Here is an 18,553-nt window from a genome sequence, read left to right on the forward strand (position 1 = left end):
ACACACACACACACACACACACACACACACACACACACACACACACAAACAGCTCTATCCAAAGGTTAGAGAAGCTGATGTGTGACAGGTAGGTTTCTGGTATTTTCTATGAGCTCTTAAAGGGACAATTCACTTTAAAAACAACGTATTTTGTATTAATCAGTTAATATTTATCTTCAGATGAAAATCATAGTTTTGGGCGTAAAGATGGAAATCAGGCGGCAACCTCCATTTCTGCAAAGTGAAGTCAATGCTTCATGTGTTAAAGCTGCATTCTCTCTGCTGACCAGCAGGGGGCGACTCTTCTGGTTGTATAGAAGTCTATGAGAAAATGACTCTACTTCTCTCTTGATTTATTACCTCAGTAAACATTGTAAACATGAGTTTATGGTCTCAATCTCTAGTTTCAAGTCTTCTTCAATACAGCATGATGTTCATTTAGTACATTATGGTCCATTTAGAGTCAAACAGACCATAAAGCAGGGGATGCTTTAGGGCGGGGCTACACAGTGATTGACAGGTCTCTATCACGATGTTGTCCGTGTCAAAGACGGCCAAGATGGTGACGGACAAAAACCAAGATGGCGATGGCTTAAAACCAAGATGGTGACGACCATAGACCAAGATTTACTCCGGAGCCAACCAGAATAAAACAGTTACATGATATCTCTTTGTTTAAAAAATAATCCAAATTGATTAAGACAAAACTTCTCTTCAATGCTGCTCTGCACGCAGGTGAGTCACCTGCTCACCACTCCCGCTAACCGCCATCACTCCATCACCATTAACCACAACAATGGCCGTCACACAAACCCCTTCACCGTCACCGTTTATCACGCCGGATGGCTTTTGTTGCCGCCACAACCGTCTGATAACATTGTGGAGGCTGAGCCCTTTTCTTTTATCCGGCGGCTGCATAACGTGCAAATGTGTGAAGAAGAAATACATCCAACACACGTCTGCTTTATATTTGTGTACCACGCTGATAACACGAATTATGAGTTAGTAATGTTAACGACCAACAGCCTGCAACCATGTGAGTATACATATATTTATACACACGTTATGTATTTAACATGTGACTGTAGTACACAAGTATTACAACCAAAATCTACTCAAAGTATCACGAGTACAAGTACTTGTTATGGGAACTATATGTTATATTTCACGTTCTAGTAGCAGTAAGTGGAGCTAGTTTATAAACCACCTTATAGAGTGAAGTTTGGTTCCCAACCTATCACCGGATAAATGTGAGGGGTCCTGAGATGATTAATGGGAGAGAAGAAGAAGAAGAAGAAGAAGAAGAAGAAGAAGAAGAAGAAGAAGAAGAAGAAGAAGAAGAAACTAAGTTCTGGTAGAAAAATGTATATTACTGATCAAAACATGTTTCAATCATGTTTTCTATGATTTTAGTCAGAATCTTTGAGATAAAAACATCATTTGAACAGATGGGAAATAAATGTGGCATTACAAATTAAAAGTCTCCAGAAATAAATTTCAAAGTAGTCCTTTAAAAAAAATTATATATATCATATATATATATATTATTATGTATTAAACTATATTGATTCATATATATATTGATTTATATATTTATTACCTCTTATTTATTACATATTTATGTGTATTTATTTATTGAACTATAATAAACTCATCTATATATCTGTTGTCTCGTTTATTTATTATAGGCATTTTTATTAATTTATAAGTTTATTTACTTGCATTTTGCAGATTAAAAACAATATATTAATATCTCACCCTCGGAGGAGTCTCCTCCTCTGTGACGCCTCCTCCCGGCTCCGCCTCCTCCATCATCTGACTCTTCCCACTTCTCCTCTTCAACTTCCTCCTGAAGACAATAACAGAAGAATGAATTGTTGAATTGTCATCTTATAAACTTGATGTATATAGATGTTTAAATGCGTGTTATTATATCGGTGGGTTCATTCTCACTGCCTTGAAAGTATTGTGTTACTACGAAGAGGTTATCTCTTTGTTTAACATATTATAAATTTAACCTTTTAGACATGTGTTTATATTTATTACATGTTGGTCTAGAGCTGAGATGATGAGAGAGTAATGTCAGACAGTGACACCTAGTGGTGAAAAGGCAGAAGTACACAACTCTGACATCACATTACAGGAGGTCTGCTTCATTAAACTTTATTTAACTTTTATTAAAGCACAGCAGACGCTCAGCTTCCTGTCATCTCTCTCTGTATGGAGACCAAACACTGCCTAATAATGCAGCGTGGATCGCCAAAATAAAAGTCCAACAGAGTAAAACATCTTTTAAACACAGACTGTCACTGAAGAGGTCTTTTCTGTGCCGTTATTTTACCTCTGTCTTCTGTAACATGATGTGTGTTTATGTTTTAACCGCCTGGACTGACTGTTGTGTTAATGAGAATACATTAACATCTGGCAGCAACAGGTGAAAATTATTAGAGATGTTTTGATTCCATTTTAAATTCTGATACATGAATTTGCGTCTCGGCTGAGTACCAATCTGATACCAGTGCGATAAAAACTAAAATATATGTATATATTATTATTTGTTAACATAACAGCTGTGTATCACTAACCTTTTATTTGATATGATTGCTATAATTGTTTTTTTTTTTAAATTTATTTTATTTTTACAAATTCAAATAAAACAGAACTGTCTTTTTACTTTTACATTTTTAACAAAATAAAAGTTTTTTTTACTTTATATTTTATTTTTATATTTTAACAAAATAAAACTCTTTTTTACTTTATATTTTAAATCGGAGGCATTTGTCGCTGTGAATAAATAAGAGTTAATGTTTACTACTTAACCTCTTTCCTGTCAGACGTAATAAATACAACTTCATTTACAGTAAGTACAAAGTACAAACTCCTCTAAAGTTTATTGATGAGTAACATATAAAGAAAAGGTTGAGCTTTGATCTCTTTAAGTAAAATATACAGATGACAAACTATTTTACATCTGCTTTAAAATACAGTGAAGGTTTGAATACTGCGAGTTTGATCTGTGTACATGAAGATATGAGGAAAACTACTTTAAACATTAAAATGAGCTCATCTCTGCTGTACTTCTGCTTATCTACAGGAAGATAAATGTAACTTCTGCTCACAACAAAGTGAGTAAACTCTGCTGTAACACATTAAAGTCTCTTTAACTTACTGTTGGTTTCACGCATGTGGAGCCTGTATTTAGTTTGTTTTCATGACACTTTTTAAATCCATAATAAAGTAACTAGTAACTAATTCTGTCTGATAAAAGGTAGTAAAAAGTACAATATGTACCTCTGAGATGTAGTACAGTAAAAAGTACAATATGTACCTCTGAGATGTACAGTAAAAAGTACAATATGTACCTAATAAAGTGGTAAAAGTTGAGCTTGTTGTTTTAAGTTTACGTTACTAAATACTTTGTGTTCCCTTAAGAACCAGGTAAACTCTGCTGCTATTTAAACTATTTCTACACGTAAAGAAGTGTTAATAAGTTAATTCGTAACCAGTTTCAGCTCGTTAAAGGTAAATAAACGGTGTTTAACTACCTTTAATGAGGTGTAACCGGCTAAAAACAAACATTGTAAACGTATTTTTTTACCTTCACAGTGTTAAAAACAAACTTCTTTCTTCTTCACACCGTCAGTTTCTCTTCTCTGTTAACTCTTCATTCCTAAAAGTGACAAAATAAACCAGACTCCGTTTAAAAGGTTAACAAGTTAGAGGGAGGAAGAGTCTCAGACACCCGGAAGTGTTTTCTAGCCGTTTGTTTCTCAGAGGGCGCTCGATTTTGTCGTCACGGTGCGTACCGGATGGGCGGTGATAACCACAGGATGTACCCGGAAGTTATTTCAAGTTAAAATTGTTATATTTATATGCACATATGCCTTGGGGTGGGCTACAGTACTTGACACCACTGTAGCCCACCCCAAGGCATACGTGCATATAAATATATATATATATATATATTTATACAGTATTTTTTGTTTTACATGTTATGTGTTATACTAAATGCATGTATAAACAAATAATAAAATATTTAAAATTTGAAAAGAATACAAAATATATCTTAGTTAGAGTAAAAGACTAAAGAAATAAGATGGATAACTTAATCCTATTTACTGATAAATATGCAAATACACACTATAAATTTTGCACTAATAAGGAAACCTATTAAAGTTATTAATGCGTTGATTTTAATGTCTCTATTAACTATGTAAGTAAACAATAAAAACATGATAATCAAAACAAGTTATGAGTGTAATATTTAAAACGAGGTGCACTGAACATTAACGCCTCCAGAGGGCGCTGGTGACACATCACACTTTATTCATATTGATACCATAAATATCTGATGCATTTCTGTGTTCAGTTAACAAAATAAAAGTCTTTGTCCAAAGATAAAACACTCTCAATCCTTTTACATCTTTCTGGCTCTTCAGTTTGTTTTTTGCATTGCATTGTGGGACAACAGAGAGCTCATTAGCATATTTTGAGTCCACATATTAATGTCACTTTTTCACAGTAAGAATTACTGCATGCACAGCTTAATAACAGTCATAATAGTCTTTATTTGTAGAGCACATGTCATGCAAAGACACAGCTAAAAACAACATCACAAAACAACAAAACATAAACAATGACGTTAAATTAAAAGCCAAATTAAAATGAATTGCTCTTTTAGGGAGATAAACTTGTTAAAGAGTTGAGTTTCACAGAGTTTCATATATATGTATAAATATATCTATATATATATATATATATATATATATATATATGTGTATGTCAATATATGTGTATAATAATGTAAATGTAAAATAAACACCAGGAATGAAACCAATGTATCAATTTCTGAGCTTTTTATATGTAATTTGATACCAATATACACACACACACACACACTCACTCTCACTCTCACACACACACTCACACACACACACAAAGTTACTGACATCACATTTCATGAAGGTCAACACACACGCAGGCGGTCACGGTTTTCTGGCTCAAGTTCTAGTGTGTGCGTGTGTGTGTGTGAGTGTGCGTGTGTGTGTGTGTGTGTGTGTGCGTGTGTGTGTGCGTGTGTGTGTGTGTGTGTGTTATTGATACCTGAACACATGTCACACAGATTCCTCGGACACAAAAACACTCGGACACAAGAGAACGTTTCATCTTCTTGTTAAGATCTAGAAATGTTTTCCTCCTCAGGCCTCTCAAAGTCTAAAATATTATATATTTGAGAAAATACTCAAAAAACTCAGACAGAGATTTTAACAAGAAAAAAGCAAATTTTGAGGAAATAAAAAGATAACTTTTGCATAATAGAAACATTTTTCTTTGATTATTTTACAAAGGCACATTTGGCTACAAGCTCTTTTACAGCAAAGCTCTGTGAACAGTTATATAAATAAAACATGACGGAACAATAAACAGTTATTGGCAGCTTTTACTTTGGCTTTTTTTGTCAGATGTGATGTTTCTTTTAGTTATTTCTGACATTAAATTGGTGAGTTTGATCTTTTACATGCATTATGATTTAGCTCACCAACTTAAAAAAGTAATTTCAAAAAAATAGAAACTCAAATCTAAACTTTCTTTCTGACCGAACAGTCAAATTTGGGAATTTTGGCGTAAAATTTCTCAGCAAATCTTCACAATGTGACAAAATGTTGAACATTTAAAGAACACAGATAAACAAACAAAGACACAAACAAACCTCTCAGTATGTACAACATATTAAAACACTTAAGCCCTAAAGCGTCAATTTAGGGGGGTTCACAGATCATTTGGCTCATTTTGAGGATATAACAATGACGTAATTGTGACGTTTAGTGTGTGTGTGTGTGTGTGTGTGTATGTGTGTGTATGTGTGTGTCGTCTACGCCCATCTCCCACTTGAGCTGAAGGTTCGGCTCATGCTGTAGACGGCGGTGGAGCTCTGGTGTTTCCCCCAGGCTCCGAACGGGACCACGATGATGGTGGCGTTGTCCTCCGAGCCGTACTGCAGCGCCTAAAAAAATAAATATTTATGGTCTGTTTGACTCTAAATGGACCATAATGTACTAAATGAACATCATGCTGTATTGAAGAAGACTTGAAACTAGAGATTGAGACCATAAACTCATGTTTACAATGTTTACTGAGGTAATAAATCAAGAGAGAAGTAGAGTCATTTTCTCATAGACTTCTATACAACCAGAGGAGTCGCCCCCTGGTGGACACTAGAGAGAATGCAGCTTTAACACATGAAGCATCGGGTTCACTCAGCAGATATTATCAGAGATTATTATTATGAAAACCTAAAAAAAGTTAACCTACGTTGGAGGTTTATTTTGAAAAGACTATATGCATCTTAGGAGTGAACTCTGTATATTTCCACTGATGTTTATTTTGAAAAGACACAAACGAGCGGAAACTGTAGTTTCCTCCTTCCTACTGTTGACCACCTCCTAATATTCTGATGGATGTAGATATTATTTTCAGTTAAATTTGTGCTTCATTTGGATGAAAATGTCTCCGGTACCTGCTGAGCGATGACGTCAGCGGCCTCTGTGGGGTCTTGGCACTGGTTGATGACATCACAGATCTCCTGTTCGCTCAGCAGGAAGTTGATGCCGTCGGTGGTCAGGGCCAGGAAGGAGTCGTTTGCGTGCTGGACCTGCAGAGACCAGGATTCTCACATATGATCTTTAAACCATCGATGAATGTGTAAACGTTGAATGTGTTTTGGGGGGACTCACGGTGAGTCGCCGGGTGTCCGGCTCTGCGATGACGCCGCTGGCCTTCAGGTGGAAGTCTCCGATGCTGCGCGACATGGCGAGCCGGCCGTTAACGTTGGCCTCACCGACGCTGTTCCACGTCACGAAGCCGCCGAACCTCTGGATCCTGAACACACGAAGTACATTTACTCAAGTATACTTGTACTTTACTTGAGTAATTTCATACTACTTCCTGATTCTCCTCCAGTACATCTGACTTTCTTTCTCTATTAATTATATTTTTATTTTATATTCTCATACTTGTTTTTTTAAAGGTTTTTTAAATCTTAAAATCGTTTAATTAAATTTTTGGGATTCTATTATTTTATATTGTTGTTTTTCAATACCATCCATAATAATAATAATAATTATTATATCTCAGAGATAAATACTGTAGTTTTTACTAAAATCCTCACTTCTTAAGCTAAATAAGCCTGTTGGAGATACGAGGTTCTCACAGGCCAGTGATGCTACAAACATGTGATGATCTTATAATATATTGGGTCTGCACACATATTATTAAAGCACTGTAGTACTAGTAGTCATAGGACTAGTAACAGTAGTCATAGTACCAGTCTCGGTGTGTACCTGTGTCTCTCCTCCTTGAGGTCAGGTGTGTGGTCTTTGGTGAGCTTGTTGGCTCCTCCCTTCCTGCACAACAACGCTCGGCTGTCGCCGGCGCTACCGACCACCAGCTCCACACCGTCACGTAGCAGAGCAACCGTCGCCGTAGTGCCGGCTGTCAGGAAGGAGGCTGAGGAGGAAGATGGAGGGAGATGGACGTTCAATGACAATTTAGTATTTAGCATTAGCATTTATTTTGTAGTATTACAGATGCAGTACTTTTAAATTTGTTTTCTTTTTTTGTTTGTTTGTTGGTACAGTATTATGATGGATACATTATATTAGAATATTGTCACGTTAAATAAAGTGGTTTCACTTTTAATATTTTATGAACTGAAATGTTGATCAATCTGCACTGTAAAAATAAATTAATACATAAAATTAAATTAAGTTTTCTCTTTCTGATTTACATTCTATATCTAAAGGAATAATTTGCAGAGAAATTAAAATATAGTCAAAACAAAAACACCAAAACAAACATCCATAAGGAACAATGGAAGAGAGTGGATGTTGTTGCGTTACGTTGTTGCGTTACGTTGTTGCGTTACGTTGTTGCGTTACGTTGTTGCGTGACGTTGTTGCGTTACGTTGTTGCGTTACGTTGTTGCGTTACGTTGTTGCGTTACGTTGTTGCGTGACGTTGTTGCGTTATGTTGTTGCGTTACGTTGTTGCGTTACGCTGTTGTACTACATTGTTACTGAAGTTTTTGCAATTATGTTTTTCCGTTTTGTTTTATTACGTTAGACTGTTACGTCAAATTGTACATTGTTATGTTGCATTGTTGCGTTACGTTGTTGCGTTACGTTGTTGCGTTACGTTGTTGCGTTACGTTGTTGCGTTACTTTGCTGCGTTACTTTGCTTCGTTACATTGTTGTACTACGTTGTTACTGAAGTTTTTGCAATTATGTTTTTCCGTTTTGTTTTATTACGTTAGACTGTTACATCAAATTGTACATTGTTACATTGCATTGTTATGGTACGTTGTTGCATTACTTTGCTGAGTTATGTTATTACAATGTTACATTACGTTGTTATGTTGCATTGTTACTATAACTTATTACTACGCTGTTACACTTTTACTTTAACATAAACCACGACCTTTGTTTGACCTTATTCAAGTAGTTTTGTAGCCTTAACCTAACTAATCATCCACAGCGTTACTATATCCCATTGTTTGTAGAAACAATGCAAAACCTTTTAAGTGGGTTGGACAGAGAACACTGAACCCAAAATTATAATGTTTAGAAATGTTCTTGTTGAAATTGTGTAATATTTGTATTTGTGTCCGTCTTGGTTGTTGTTGCTGTCCAGCGTCTTGTCAAGTAGTAAATACAGCATGTACTCATAAAATGTATTACTATAGTGTACTTGTGTGTGTGTGTGTGTCTCACCATTGTTAAAGTATCTGAGGTGTGTGAGTAGAGCCTTGTCAACGTCTAAAAAGGCTTTCTTTAGAACTTTCTCCAGGTTGTCCTCGTCCTCCAGAGCGTCTCTGCCCAAAAACACTCTCATGTTGCAAAGTGTAACAGTCTAAATGTCGTGTTATCAATATTATCTTACTAATATCTAACCTGATGAACTTCTCCATGAAGGTGTAGCAGTAGTCGGCGGCGTGCGGACCGCCGTGACCGTCGAACACGGCGAAGTACAGCAGGTTGTCATGGATACGGGCGACACGGAGACGATCCTCGTTCTGCTTCCTGAGACCCAAAACAGAAGCACTGCCGACCCAGGACAGACTGACCTGAGAGGGTTCATCGGGTCAGCCGCTGTTCATCTATTCATACACGTATTCATATAATCATCCATCCATTCATTCATTCACTCATATAATCAATCCATCCATCAGTCCATCCGTCCATCCAACCATCATCCATCTGTCCATTTGTCCATCCAACCATCATCCATCTGTCCATTCGTTCATCCAACCATCCATAATCCATCATCCATCCATCCTTCCATCATTCCATCCATCCATCATTCATTCATATAATCCATCCATCCATCCGTCCATCCAACCATCATCCATCCGTTCATCCAACCATCATCCATCCGTTCATCCGTTCATCCATCCATCATTCCATCCCTCCACCCATCCATCCTTCCATCCATACATCCATCTTTCATCCATCCATCCATCTTTCATCCAACCATCCATAATCCATTCACTCATTCATCCATCTATTTATTATTCATTCATTCATTTATTCAACCATATAGCCAAATATTCATTCATCCATTCATCATTGAATCCATTAATGTATATATTCTTTTATCCATTTACTCATCTATTCACCCTTTAATCCATCATTGTCTCCATTCATTGATCTGCTCACTCATTCATTCATCTGTTGATCAATTCATCCACACATCCATCATCCATCCATCCATACAGTTACCTGTGGAATTGGTTTTCCATATCTGATGCTGGAGGGCAGCAGTACCGGTTCTTCTATCCTGTTGTCCCAGATACCGAATGAGTCCCAGGTGACCGGCCGGCCGCTGCCGTCGCTGTCGAAGCGATTTGACCCGCTGACCCGCCGCACGCCCGCACCCCCGAACAAAGCTCCGCCCACCTGCAGGGCGACCAATCAGACGTTAACTATCAATGGTATTAAAGTCAGGTTAATGTTTTGAATGTTCTGAATGTTCTGAATGAATTGCCTAAAACGATGTAACACATACAAGGTGAGTGTGGCCGATGTTCAGTGGTGGAAGAAGTAATACTGAAGTAAAAGTAAAAAATACCACAGGCTACAAAGGCTCCATTAGTAAAGTACTGATACTATAAGTATTATCAAGAAAATGTACTAAAAGTGTCAAAGTTGTACTAAAGTACTTGACTGTAGATTGACCTGTCCAGCAGCTGTGGAGGTTTCTCGTACGGTGAGGAAGGTTTGTCTGACGGTGGAGCGACCACATCGCAGCAGATTGAGCAGAACTGGAGATGACATGACTGTGAAGGAAACACCTGGACGGGCAGCGGGTTTCTGAAACACAAACATGATGTAGTCGTAGGAAACAGAGCTCAGAATCACATCTTCAAAAGTACTTGTTTTGTCCTAAACCCAAAGATATGCTAACGATATAAAACAGAGAAAAGTGGCACATCCTTGCATTTAATCAGTGGTGGAAATACTCTACTGCAAGTAAAAGTCCTGCATTCCAAACCTTACTTCAGTAAAAGTACGTATCAGACAGATATGAAAGTAGTCATTGTGCAGTTAAAGGTCCAGGGCTCAGGTTTCCCAGCAGTTCATCAGGTTTTTGTGTATAAATAGATTCTACAGTATGTTGGACTGTTGCAGGCCGACAGGTTTCAGGTTTCCCTTCAGCTGGTGTGACAGAAGTTTAACGACATGTTAAAGTCTTAACTGTCCTTAAATGTGACGAACTTGTCTTATCGTCTTAACGTCGCCCGATATCAGAATTTAGGAATAAGAGCCAGAGTTTTAGTATTACATCTGATGTTGTGTCTCGTGTTTTCAGCTTTGTGGCGATGCATCTTTATTTATAAAGTTTATTTATCTGAAGACGAAGGAGGGTTTTCTCTGCAGGTCATTAGGTTTCTGGAGCTTTTATTTTGAAGGATGGGTACTACTAATGCTTTAATAAAGTTCTTTGAAAACAAGAAACACAATATTAGACACTAGTACTCTGATCCTTTACTAAAGTAAAAGTAGCAATGCCACCGAGTAGATAATACTTTTTAAAGTACAAGTACAAAAGTATAATTATTGATGCATTAATGTGTTCATCAGTTATAATGTTGCAGCTGGTAAAGGTGGAGTTAATTTTAACACCTTTATACTTAGCTTACTTGAGAATATCCCCCCTTAATTTATCTTATAAAAATAAATAATATTATATAATATGAATATATAACTAAAGTTGTGAAAGTAACTTAAGCTATCAGATAAATATAGTGAAGTAAAAAGCAATATATTTCCTTCTGAGATGTAGTGGAGTAGAAGTACAAAGTAGCAGGAAATGGAAAGACTCAAGTAAAGTACGACTAAATCAAAATTGTAGTTGAGTACAGTACTTTAAGTCGTCACCTTTACTCCATTTCCCTGTGACGCGGTCTTTACCTCTTACCATGTAAATAAACCTGTGTTGGTAATCAATACTAATACAACGCGTATTGCTTCACTAACTGCTGATGGATCTGTATCTAAAGCCAGGAAACACACGTCAGAGGGTTAAGAGCTCGTAATCAGTGTGAAGTGACCTTTGGGGTCAGAACAGTTCGTACACTGAGACATATGTGACCGGCTGGTGTCGACAAAACACAACAACGCACATGAGTAGATGATAGGGTTACACACTGACCCACATACCGCATATAACAATTAATGATCGGCATATTTTTTAATGGAATCCATGCCGATCAATCATATATGTACAGTATATATATATGTATATATGTATATATATATATATTATATTCTTTTATTTAAAGCAACATTAGATGGAACTAAAACCACAAATTAATTCTACGGTATTGAGACATACTGCAGAAAATTAACAGAATAAACATACATATCTATATATTATATATATTTATAATATATATATATATAGCAAAAGTACCATGAGTAGATTACTGTAGGAGTATTATAAAAATAAAATAATAAATACACTTTAAACTAACTTTTAAGCCATTATTACTTTTAAAACATTGCTGTTTTAAAAGGACAACAAAGTCAAAATGGCGGTTACATAAACTCACCTTCTTCTGCTTCTCTTTTATTGGTGTTTTTTTTCTTCTTTTCCCGCCGGTCCCGTTTCCGTGGCAACAGGTGTCCTTCAGCTCCAGCAGCTGACACGAGACGTCAAGTCTCCCTTGCGCTGTGGCTGTTGAGATCGAGGGGAGGGGAGGGGAGGGGAGGGGGCTCGGCTCGAGGGCACTGAAACTGAGCCGCTGCCGTCCAATCAGAAGCCGAGCACAGTTCCGACGTCACTGTTCGGTGGAGAGGGTGTGTCTGTTTTTTGGCGCGAAGCCAGATCAAGGAAGGAATGGAGACCTCTCTCTCCCTTTCGCCTCCATTTTGTTATATTTAAAGTAAAACAAACTCTAGTGAAGTCCAGTGGTGGAATGTTACAAAGTACATTTACTCAAGTACTGCAATTAAGTACAATTTTGAGGTATTTGAGTTACTTGTGTCCTTTCTTGTCATACAACTTTATAGGCTACTTCACTACAGTTCAGAGAGAAAATGGGCCATTCCACTGAATTGGTGTAACATTGGTGTGAATGTTATTTTTCAATATTAAACTTAATATTTTTCTCTTTTTCCAGCACTGAATCTAAATATCACACGTTTGACTATTCAGAATGTGTAATAGTCTATCTCAGGCTATTTTCAAGCTTTAGTTTCTATTACGCAGACTTAATGATCTTTTTGAATACTCGATTCTGATTGGTCCATTACAGCATTCTTCGGTGAGGTGTATTATTTCTGTATAGCAGACCGTTGCTCATATATTTAGGATTTTGTGTGTATATAAAAGCGTCATACTGAGGTCTGTGTGAGCTCAGTGTCTCTGCAGCACAGACTGAATAAAACATGGCGGAGAGACTCTTGTTGTTAACATGAGCGTGACTTTAATGTTTCTGAATAATTCACAGAACCATCAACAACATGACTCCCCTGCAGTGATAACGGAGAGAAAGTTAGACGAGGGGAGGAAATGTGTGTGAATCGAGGACATAGGAAACACAGAGGAGCTCACTAAAAGTTAATATGCTGTACTGGTTTGAGGACATGAACTCCCAGCAGGGCCTCAGAGCAGACAAAGAAACAACTATTTAAAATATGATGTATGGTTTAGGTTGGTGTTTCATGTGAGCATGCAAGAAAACCAAATTAGTACATTAATAAAGCAGGAAAACGGTGTGTTTGTGTGTTTGTGTTGCCTCGTCAGCAGGATCCTGCTTAATAAATGTCTATTGACTGAGGTGTGAAGTGACCCGAGAGGGGAGGAAGGAAAGGAAAAGGAATAAGACAAGAAAGACAGGAAAGGAAAGGAGCAAGAGGAAAGGGACTAAGAAAGACATGAAACAAAAAGAAAAGGAAAGAACAATACAGGAAAGGAAAAGTCTGGAAAGGAAGAGAAAGGTAAGGAAAGGAAAAGGAAAGAACGGACGGAAAAGGGAAAAGAAATTGAATGAAGAGAGAAAATGAAATTAAAAGAATGGAAAGGGCTGGATAGGAAAAGACTGAGGAGGAAAAGAAAAGAAAAAAAAGAAAAAGTCTGAAAAGGAAACAAAGGTGGAGGGAAAGACAAGAAAGAAATTTACAATAAAAAAAGGACAGACGGAAAAGAGAAAAGATATCAAATGAAAGGAAATGGGTGAGGAGGAAAAGAAAAACAAAACAGGAAAGTACAAGGCAAGAAATTAAAGGAAAATACTGAAAAGGAAAAGAAAGGACTAGAAATGGAAAAAAAAGGAAAGCAAAAGAAAAGGAAGGGAAAGACTTTAAAGGAAATTACAGGAAATAAAAAGACGGAAAAAGGAAAAGAATGGAGAATAGAGGAAGTGCTTCCTGTCAAACAATTCAACACTCTCTCTCACACACACACACACACACACACACACACACACACACACACATTCAGGCTTCCGGGGTGCTTGAGTGGTTTTGTGCGGCGTTCCGTTAAAAGAAGTGAAGTGGATGAAATATTTACCACCAGTGAGGAGTCGAGAGTGGCTGTCCGCTCGGCTCCACATCAAAAACTAGAAGTTAGGTTATTAATTGTAACCCCGGCTGTTGTCACATGAAAAATGGTGTTGCCTTCCACATTTGATCATTAAAAAAACATTAATCAAAAGATAAGAGACCAGATAAGTTGTATGAATATTATTTTAGCTACATAGAGTGTAATGTTCTGTGTGCACAAAAGGTTACTCTATTTGAAGTAATCAACGTTGTATAAATACACGCAGGTAGACATAATGTGAAGTGGTAAGTGCTGTTAAATGTGAACACTTGTGTTTTTAAAGTCTGGTATATGAATGGTTTTTCTGGACTCAGTCCGCCATGGTGGGCGACTTCCCGCAGCATCCCAGGATCCCCCCCCTCCTCTTCTTCTTCCTCTTCTTCATCATCCTGTGCTCTGTGAGGCTGCCGGCGGAGCAGATGGACTTCCTCAGAGTCCGGATGTGCTTCTTCTGCTCCCGAATCTTTGACTCCAGGTGGGATTGGATCGCCGTGCCGAGTGACTCCATGTCCACCGCGGCGCCGTAAACCTCCCACGTCCTCCCCTGTTTGTCCCACGCCACCTCCTGCGGCCTCGTCGCCTTTTCCCCTTCCTCTTCCTTGTTGTTTTGCTCCCTCAATACTTCCTCCTCTTCCCAGATGCTGTCAGCACTCGCGTCTCGGTTTTGTCCGGGTCGTGGCTCTGGCTTGAGGGCGGGGCTCTGCTGGAAGCTGTACGTATGCAAACATGCGGGCAGGGAACTCGCGCTGTCAGCGCCGCTAACGGAGGGAAGCGACGATTGCCGGCACAGCTCGATGTCGATCTTGCAGACGTGCTGGACGGGCGGCTGCCCGGCGGGGACGCAGCACAGCGACGGCTCCGTTGGCGAGGTAGCTGACTGACAGATGGGGGAGCCAATCAGGGAGGAAGAGGGAGCGCCCCCGTGCAGGCTGGAGCCGGTGGAAGCCAAGCGTTCGACCACCTCCAACTCCACTTGGACACCCACCTCTCTCCGCTCCCCTCCCTGACAAAGAAGCCTCTCACTGGGGTCGGTCATGGTCGCCGTCTCCCTCACCGTCTTGGAGCTCGGACGGAGTAGAGACGAAGAAGGGAGAGGAGGAGAACTCCCTCCGCCATCTTTCTTTTTAACCCGCTCCTGCTTCTTCTTCTCTTCCTCCTTGCTCTCACCACCAGCGGTGGTGGCATTTGTGTCTCCCAGGTGACTTGGTTTGCTCTGCGGGGCACGTGGTATCCTCTTGTCTCCTGGCAACCACCTTGTGTTGTCAGTCATATCTGCCCCTCGCACGGCCCCCTGAGATACCGCCGGCCCTCCTGCAGCTGTCACTTTGGTTTCCGGCAGTTTCAAATGTTCTTCCTCGTCGGCAACAGCTGTTTTCGCCGATGTCTTGGTGGTAGAGTCACAGTTGAGAGCCCGAATTAGTCTGGTATTATGGGGTGTCCTGCTGGTGTTTGTTTCCACAGTAACAGATGCAACTGCTGCAGGCTCTGGTGTGGATCTGCTTGTCATTGTCACGGCAACAGTGGTTCTGGTTTTGGGGCTGGAGGTGGCCCGAGGAGCCAGCAGTCCTGAGATCACACCAGAACCTGCAAGCAGGACACATGTTAGAAAACAGGCTTTTAAAAAAACATATTCCAAATATAATGCATGTAATTACCTGGAGCTGAACCAGGACTCCTCACAACCTCTCTGTGTGGTCCAGCCAGACTAGAAGCAAGAGTTTTGCCAGGACCTGACCCAGGACTCCTACTTGCTTGACTTGGTTGAGGAGAGAGCGTCAAGGAGGGAGACAAATCTGCCAGAGTTGACTTTGAGCTCGACCGAACTGGTCCAGGCTTAGAACAATCTGAACCTGTAGCTTTAGGATCTGGACTGAGTTTAGTACTGGAGATTGCAGCCTTGATGTTGTTGTCTTTGGACCCCGATAGACCAGTTCTAGGTGACGATGGGGAGACAGATCCAACAAGGTCCATGTTAGAGCCAGAAGCCAGCAGAGAAGGTTTAGAAGTTGAACAGGGTTTAGAACTGGAAAGGACACCAGAATTACAGCTGAGATTCAACTCAGAAGGTGGTTTAAAACGTGGACTAGTTTTAAGATTGAAACTGTTTTTAGAGTCTGATGGACTCAGAGTTTTAGGATCCAGGTTGTCTTTTGACCCCATGCCAGATTTAGAACCCACAACTGTCTTAAAATCTGGACTGGTTTTACTTGGTTTGATTTCAATTGCGGTTTTAGAATCAAGGCTATCTCCGGAACCCAAACCGGACTTCCAATTGGGACTGGCTTTGGAATTAGATCTAGTTTTGGAGTCTAAGCTGTCCTTTGAGCCCCAACTGGTTTTGGGAGCAGAACCGCTTTTACAATCCAGACTATCTTTGGACCCCATTGCTGTTTTAGAGTTGGGACTGGCTTTAAAATCTGAGCCTTTTTTAGAATCCAGACTGTCCACGGCTTTGGAATTTGAACTGGATTTGGAACTGGTTTTGGATCCAGAACCAGCACTTGAATCTTTACCATCAAGATTCTCCTTGGACCCCGATGCGTTACGGTTTCTGGTCCCTGAAGCTTTCCTCTGTGTGGGTGGTTTGGGGCATAGGGAACTTGTTTGAGGAGTCTTGGTGCTGAGCAGTGCCGTTTCAGTCCTCTGATTTGGTGATTTTGGTTCTACAGGGGGCATCTCAGAAATGGGAGTTCTTGAGTCATGTCTGGTGCTTCCTGAATCTTGTTTTGGGGTTTTGGTTGACATTGTTGGGGTTCGATTGGCAAGTTTTGGACTGATAACGTTTGAATCACCTTTCGGGTTGTGGACGTTGAGGCATACGGGAAGGTGTAGACTTTTTGGCGACTGTGTCTCAAGGCTAATTTCTTTTCTGTGTGTTTGCATTTTTGGGGCAACTGTTATTTTGTTTGTAGTCTTTGTTGTCAATCCAGTTGTCGGTGCAATATTTGGTTTGGGGTTTAAGGTGCTTGCAGGTTCCGTTCTCTGTACTTGCGGTTTGACTCTTTCGGTCGTTCTGGGGCCGCCAGCGATGGTTGTTTCTTCCCCTCGGTGGGGTTTTGGACTCGCCACCATGTTGCCGTGTGTCTTGGGGCCGAGTGTAGAAGTACGTTTGGGGTTTGGGAATTTCAGCCTTTGCTCGCGTCTGCTGTTCACCGGCGCCTCGGCTGTTGGTGAGAGAGACACAGCTGGAATTTTGCTTTTTAGTGGCCATGGATCATCTCTTTCCCCTGGCGATGTCACAGGGGTTGTCAGGGTGCTTGCTGACTTGCCTGTTTCTGTGGCAACTGCTCCCTTTGCCCCACCTCCTTTATTCCCATCATCCATTTTGTTCCCTCCGTGCGGCTTCGAGGTCTCCGTGGTTGGGCGGGGGTTTCTCGGCAAAGTCAGAGTGAGGTTGAGGTTGAAGTTAGGCTCCGCCCCCCAGTTGGTGTTGGGATCTGCGTTGCAGAGGGCATTTGCAAGATCGTCCTCCTCTGGAATTGGGCCTTCTGATTGGATGTCATCCTTCCCGTGTTTAGAAATATTTGGGGACGTTTCCATGTTATTTTTACGTCAGAATATTATAAGCAGTATTTGGCAGTCGAAGGTCAGCACCTGATTGTACAGATGGAGAAACAGATAATCAAAACAAGTCAAATATAATTCCCAAACCATTTACCCTTCATCAAACCAGTAGAAAATGATGCGTTTGGTATTCATCCCTCTGTCATGGTACCAAAAGTAAAAATATTCTATTCTGAAGCCATCTTATATTATTATGGTTGAATTCATGAAAAAAAAAGAAAATGTTAAACCTTTAAATATATTTTCCTGGCTGCCAAATATCAGCTCAGTAAAAAGGGACAATATTTTCTGACACACTGATGAATGCTCTGGGGATCAGATCTTCCTGCTGTGCCTGAAACATTCACATGCATGAGTAGATGTGTAACACGTTCTTCCTGGTCTAAACCAAACTGTGTGAGGATGAAAGATGACTGATTACTGGACAAACTGTAAAGCCCTTTAACACACATTGATATTTTGAGCCGCACAAATAAATCTGATTTGACTGAATGCACACAGCAACTTATTTAAATCTATACATCTATCAGAGTCATTTGATAAGAGAAATATCTGTGGTGTAAGAAGTATTCAGATCTTTTACTTCAGTAAAACTATACCAGGGTCTAAAAATACTACAAGTCAACGTCCTGACTTCAAAATATTCATGAAGTAAAAGTACAAGCAAAATGTTCTTGATGTCAGTTTTTATCACTCAGAAATACACACAAGAGTATTAACGTTGTAGTTCATCAATGTCGAGACAATTTTAGATATTTAATAGATATATACGACTGGAAATATACAGTACTGCATCATATCATAAAAGCATACCATATGTTATTATTCAAATATCTTAATCAGCAAAGAGTACCCGAAGTAAAAAGTGCAATCTTTTTCTCTGAT

The 18,553-nt window shown here is 39.5% G+C and overlaps 3 protein-coding genes across 3 annotated transcripts in view; all 3 read right to left on the reverse strand.

Annotated features, from left to right (window-relative positions):
• LOC116385806 (arfaptin-1-like) overlaps positions 1-3,751 on the reverse strand; it is a 7,293-nt gene extending 3,542 nt beyond the window's left edge. Inside the window, exons 1-2 of the mRNA XM_031851539.1 lie at positions 3,599-3,751; positions 1,759-1,849 (exon numbers count right to left, since the gene is read on the reverse strand). Of these exons, the coding sequence (XP_031707399.1) occupies positions 1,759-1,815 (57 nt within the window). The 5' untranslated portion in view covers positions 1,816-1,849; positions 3,599-3,751. The remainder of the gene's footprint in view (positions 1-1,758; positions 1,850-3,598) is intronic.
• Positions 3,752-4,872: 1,121 nt separating this feature from the next.
• Positions 4,873-12,175, reverse strand: ppm1ka (protein phosphatase, Mg2+/Mn2+ dependent 1Ka). The gene is made up of 9 exons (XM_031851398.1): positions 12,111-12,175; positions 10,234-10,368; positions 9,778-9,954; positions 8,950-9,122; positions 8,770-8,870; positions 7,341-7,506; positions 6,735-6,879; positions 6,518-6,652; positions 4,873-6,004 (listed from the first exon to the last, which is right to left on the reverse strand). Exons 2-9 carry the CDS (start codon positions 10,330-10,332, stop codon positions 5,873-5,875), a joined length of 1,128 nt encoding a protein of 375 aa, XP_031707258.1. The 5' UTR covers positions 10,333-10,368; positions 12,111-12,175; the 3' UTR covers positions 4,873-5,872.
• gprin3a (GPRIN family member 3a) lies at positions 11,618-17,644 on the reverse strand. The gene is made up of 6 exons (XM_031850925.1): positions 17,370-17,644; positions 17,093-17,268; positions 15,760-16,767; positions 14,513-15,688; positions 12,111-12,235; positions 11,618-11,653 (listed from the first exon to the last, which is right to left on the reverse strand). The coding sequence occupies exons 1-6, from the start codon at positions 17,642-17,644 to the stop codon at positions 11,618-11,620; spliced, it is 2,796 nt and encodes a 931-aa protein (XP_031706785.1).
• Between the last annotated feature and the right edge of the window lie 909 nt (positions 17,645-18,553).

This window comes from Anarrhichthys ocellatus, unplaced genomic scaffold, assembly GCF_004355925.1.
Source record: "Anarrhichthys ocellatus isolate YVR2014 unplaced genomic scaffold, GSC_Weel_1.0 scaffold11, whole genome shotgun sequence".
Classification (NCBI taxonomy): domain Eukaryota; kingdom Metazoa; phylum Chordata; class Actinopteri; order Perciformes; family Anarhichadidae; genus Anarrhichthys; species Anarrhichthys ocellatus.